The 4,472-nt window shown below is 58.6% G+C and overlaps 1 protein-coding gene across 1 annotated transcript; it reads left to right on the top strand.

Annotated features, from left to right (window-relative positions):
* The first annotated feature begins 134 nt into the window (after nt 1-134).
* Nucleotides 135-2,978, top strand: PAFAH1B2 (platelet-activating factor acetylhydrolase 1b, catalytic subunit 2 (30kDa)). The gene is made up of 5 exons (XM_010188499.1): nt 135-223; nt 627-716; nt 1,036-1,152; nt 1,504-1,626; nt 2,282-2,978. Exons 1-5 carry the CDS (start codon nt 143-145, stop codon nt 2,558-2,560), a joined length of 690 nt encoding a protein of 229 aa, XP_010186801.1. The 5' UTR covers nt 135-142; the 3' UTR covers nt 2,561-2,978.
* Nucleotides 2,979-4,472: the final 1,494 nt, after the last annotated feature.

Here is a 4,472-nt window from a genome sequence, read left to right as displayed (position 1 = left end):
CCAGCCAGAAGGCCACGCACGGAGGAATGGGCACGAATTGTCCGCTGTGAATGTCAGGAAGCGCCGTGGTCTCTCGCCGGCGAGCTAAAGCGCCACTGGTCTAAAGCAATCTGGTCTCAAACGTTCTCTCCCCAGGAACAGAATGAGCCAGGAGGGCTCCAACCCGGCCGCCGTTCCCCGCGCCGCTGAGGACATCCAGGGCGACGACAGGTGGATGTCACAGGTACGGCTGGCAGGGACCCTGGGCGTGCGTGGTGGAGTCCTCTGATGGAGGCCGGGGTTGCTGGGCGAGGCGAGAGGTGCGCACTGTCCATCCTTTGCTGCCGTGACGAGCCGTTCATGGCTCTGCTCTGGGACTGGTGAACGTAGCGGGCGTCTGACAGGCTCACGTGTGCGTAGCTCCCGCGTGCGCAGCATGTCAGTGCTGCTCTTGCTGGAACCAAGCTTGCCGGGGTGTGCACAGCAGGAGGAACGTCCAGGGGTAGCAGGTAGCGCGGGGAAGGGCGAGGAGGGCACAGCAGGGGAGGGCGGCTGCGCAGCTGTGCCTCTGCGCCTTCCTGTGCTGCGGCAGAGGTGTGGGAGAGGAGCCACTGGCTGGGGCTTACCTCTCTGCTCCCCTTTTACAGCACAACAGATTTGTCTTGGACTGCAAGGACAAGGAGCCCGACGTGCTGTTCGTGGGTGACTCCATGGTGCAGCTGCTGCAGCAGTATGAGGTATGGCTGGAGAAGGGTGGGCAGCGGGGTCGTGGCAGTCAGAGCAGTGTCTCTGATCCGGTCCCTGGTGGTCAGGTGTAATGGCCACAGTGTCTGCTGTCCCATACTGGTTTCACTGCCTTCTCTTTGGGTTTGTGCTGCGCTGCTGCCCCACCTCCCCTGTGCTTGTACAGAGCTTTATCTCTGTGAGCCATTTGCAGGCTTCCTCCAAAGCCGTCGCTGCCTCCATTTCTGACACCCTTGCTCGTCCCTTGGATCTGTGCGGCACCTTCCCTGACCAGGATCTGCTCTGAGATGGCAAATTGATTTCTGATTGCAGATATGGCGAGAGCTCTTCTCGCCACTTCATGCACTGAATTTTGGGATCGGTGGAGACACCACACGACACGTGCTGTGGAGGCTGAAGAACGGGGAGCTGGAGAACATTAAACCGAAGGTATAAGCAGAAAACCCAGTGCCTCAGCCCTGCGCTGGGCCTCAAAGAGACTCGGGTGCTTGAGTGGTGCAGAGCTGAGTGAGCTGCTGCTCTGTCCATGAGGCTTTGAAATGGAGTGGGCTCTGGGGCTGTCCAGAAAAGCTGCTTCATCCGTACTGAGGGCCAGAGCACAGGCTCGTTGGATGCCAGTCAGAAATGCACATGACTGGCGGCTGCAGTCTGGCTTTAGCCCTAAGCCTGGCTCTTGGCGTAGCTCGCTGGTGGCAGACGATGTTTGTATGGGGCTTTCAGGGTCAGCCAGCCCACTGCAGCTCGTCCTGGAAAAGCAGCAACGTTCTTCTCCCCCTGTAGGTCATCGTTGTTTGGGTTGGAACAAATAATCACGAAAACACGGCAGAAGAAGTCGCAGGCGGGATCGAGGCCATCGTGCACCTGATAAACACCCAGCAGCCACAGGCCAAAGTGATTGTGCTGGTACGTCTCGGGGCACTGCCAAACGAGCGGCGCCGAGGAAGCCCCGCGCTCTGGGCCGTGCCTGCGTGGTGCGGGGAGTCCCGGGGCGCTGTGGGGGAGGGCAGGCGCTTCATTTGTCTTCTGCCCCGGGCATGCCCTGGGCATGCCTCCCCTCCTTCCCTTGCTTTGCAGAAGGTGTCCCTTCAGCCCCCGCAGAGACGGGTGTAGTCACTCCCGTTAGCGGTATTGCTGTCCCGCTTTGAAATGTTGCTGGTGGGGTCCTGCAAGGGGGAAAAGGTGCCCAGACCAGAGCTGGGACTGGAAATCCCAGTTGGCTTCCTTGTCCTGGCCAGTCAGCCAGTGCCCCTGCTCTTGGGAAGCTGGGTGATGGCATTCAGCACGCTGCTGGAAGCTTATGCAAAGTGCAGAACTGCTGCATTAAGGGCTAGAAAACCTAAAGAGAAAGTGGTGCTGTAGTGGTCGTGCTTGCAGCTCATCTGGCTCCTGCAGCTGCACTCCAAGTTCGGTCTGGATGGACCGAGTCTGGCTCAAGGGACGAGTTCCTCTTGTCGCAGACGTCCTAAAACCTGAGAGGCAGCCGGACCTGAGGGACAAGCAGGCGGCGTTACGCTGTCGGAGCAGTATGAAGCTCTTTTTTGCCTCCTCCTTGTGCCAGGGCCTGCTACCTCGCGGAGAGAAGCCAAACCCGCTGCGGCAGAAGAACGCCAAGGTGAACCACCTGCTAAAGGCCTCGCTTCCCAAGCTGCCCAACGTGCAGCTGCTGGACGTGGACGTCGGCTTCGTGCACTCGGACGGCACCATCTCGTACCACGACATGTTCGACTTCCTGCACCTGACGGGAGGGGGCTACGCCAAGATCTGCAAACCCCTCCACGAACTGATCATGCAGCTGCTGGAGGAGACCCCCGAGGAGAAGCGAGCCGCCCTGGCCTGAGCGGCCGCCGGCGGCATCCGCAGCATCATCCAGCCCATCAGATCAGTTCTGTCACTGGCACTACAGAATCCTTCTTTCTTAAAGCACTTTCCATTGTAGAGTGTTGCCGGATGTTCGTTCCTAGTGTTTTGAGGGGGAAGGCCGACGTTTAACTGCTCTTGTACGTTCCAGGGCCGGCTTGGTCGGTTTTACTGCAGGAGGAAATTAGCTGAAGACGAGTTTTACTTTTAAAGCATTCCTCATTTAACGCGAGAACGGGACTGTCACTCTGTGCCCCTCTCCTGTCTTGTTGCTCCGTGGTTGTCCTAGAGCCCCTGTAGCTGTCTCTGCCAGCCCACGCACGGCTCCCGGCTCCCGGCTCGCCGCTCCCGGGTAGGGGTTGTGCTCTGTGTATTTGCCCGTGAACAAGAATCACATTCCACTCGCAAAAGCCAGAACAGATGCATTTTTCCAAGCTCGGTCCCACCTTCTAAAGTTCTCTTGGTTTGTTTGGGTTTATTTTTACTGTCTGGGGGCTGAAGTGACACGCGCTGCTTTCTCACTCCTCCCTCTGAAGTGGCGCGGGGCTGGAGCTCAGAGCTGTAAGAACACGCGGTGTCGCGCTCCCGGCGCCTGTTCTTGTGCTTCTGTCCCCGTGCTGCCAGCCGGGGCTCCTTTCCTCCCCGTCTCGCCCGGGTGCTGCTGCGGTCCCGTTCTCTGCTCTGTGCTGTCGCTGCTCGTAACGGTTGCTCAGATCAGGATTTAAATGCTGCAGCCAGCGCCGCAGCAGGCGGTCACTTCCTCGCTGCTCTAGAGCTGACATTTCACTCCTCCGAGGTGCCTGTGCTGCTGGGCTCTTTGCAGTGCTGGCCCTTCTTCCTTTTTTTTTTCTTTAAGCACAACTGTTACATCCTTTTTTTCTAAAGGAGACCCATATGATTAGCCCTGTCTGCAAAGCCTCCATCAGTCTCCAGCTTTACAAGGTGTACATTTCTTGCTTGCTTCTGTTTCTCGTGTATAAACACAGCGTTTGGGCAGCCTCCTGCAGTAAAAGGTGAAGTCGAGGTGTAGCTGTTCCTGCCCCGGGCGTTGCTCCTCACCCCTAGCACAGGGAGCTGGAGGGGCAGTGCCCTCCTCCGGAGGCTGCGTCTCGGTGGCATTTCGGTTTGGTGCTTCTGTGTCGAGGGCTGGTTGTGGTCTGCCATGTGAGAGCAGCCTTTCGTTTGACAGCGGAAGGTTCTGTTTCAGAAGGAAACCACCGTGGACCCCAAAGGCAGAGCCCTAGATGAGCAGATAACTACACTGCGAACAAAGCAACTTTAAACGAGGTCTGTTCCTCCTTGGCTTACCTGCCAGAGCCCGGCGGTGCTGCCATGGTTCGTGGTCTCTGCTCCTTCCCGCGCAAGTGGATGCAGCTCCACGCGTGCTCGTCCTGGCGGGCAAACCTCGGAGGAACGGGCGGCTTCTTAGCGGGTGCTCACGCCGTGTCCCACATGAGGGGCGTTCCGGTGCCCCGTTGCTTGCTGTGCCCTGCTGCCGTAGGTGCTGTACATAGTCTGTGCCCTTGGTGCCATGAAGGGCGCCCGTGTTCATGCGTCCGTGCCCTCGCATTAAGAAATAGTCCCGTGTCCCCACTCCATTCCCCTCTTCCTGTAGGTTTGAGCATAGCAGGCTTTCTGCCTGGACTGCATGCGTAGTGTGTGTTTTGTTCCCAGTACGTGTGATCTGCACACGGATGAAGGAAGGACGAAGCGTTCCGCTTGTCCGGATCACAAGTAGGAAGTTTCGGAGCGCTGTGGTAGAGGAGGGTGCAGGTCCTACCCCAAGAACCGGGCTGGGGATGCGCTGTTTCCCGAGTCTTGCTCTGCAGCTCCGCTGCTGTGCAGGGCGGCCTTGAGGCGGGCGCTGCTTGCGCTTCAGTGAGATGCTGGCT

The sequence above is a fragment of the Mesitornis unicolor genome, unplaced genomic scaffold (assembly GCF_000695765.1).
Source record: "Mesitornis unicolor isolate BGI_N332 unplaced genomic scaffold, ASM69576v1 scaffold40597, whole genome shotgun sequence".
Lineage (NCBI taxonomy): Eukaryota > Metazoa > Chordata > Aves > Mesitornithiformes > Mesitornithidae > Mesitornis > Mesitornis unicolor.
This window is presented reverse-complemented; position numbering and strand designations above follow the sequence as displayed.

What these genes read in the sequence shown, in the direction of transcription:
- PAFAH1B2 (XM_010188499.1), top strand. Translation starts at nt 143, where the DNA reads ATGAGCCAGGAGGGCTCCAACCCGGCCGCCGTTCCCCGCGCCGCTGAG. An exon ending in AGCTGCTGCAGCAGTATGAG is followed by an intron (nt 717 to 1,035) that starts GTATGGCTGGAG and finishes TTCTGATTGCAG; the next exon opens with ATATGGCGAGAGCTCTTCTC. An exon ending in AGGCCAAAGTGATTGTGCTG is followed by an intron (nt 1,627 to 2,281) that starts GTACGTCTCGGG and finishes TCCTTGTGCCAG; the next exon opens with GGCCTGCTACCTCGCGGAGA.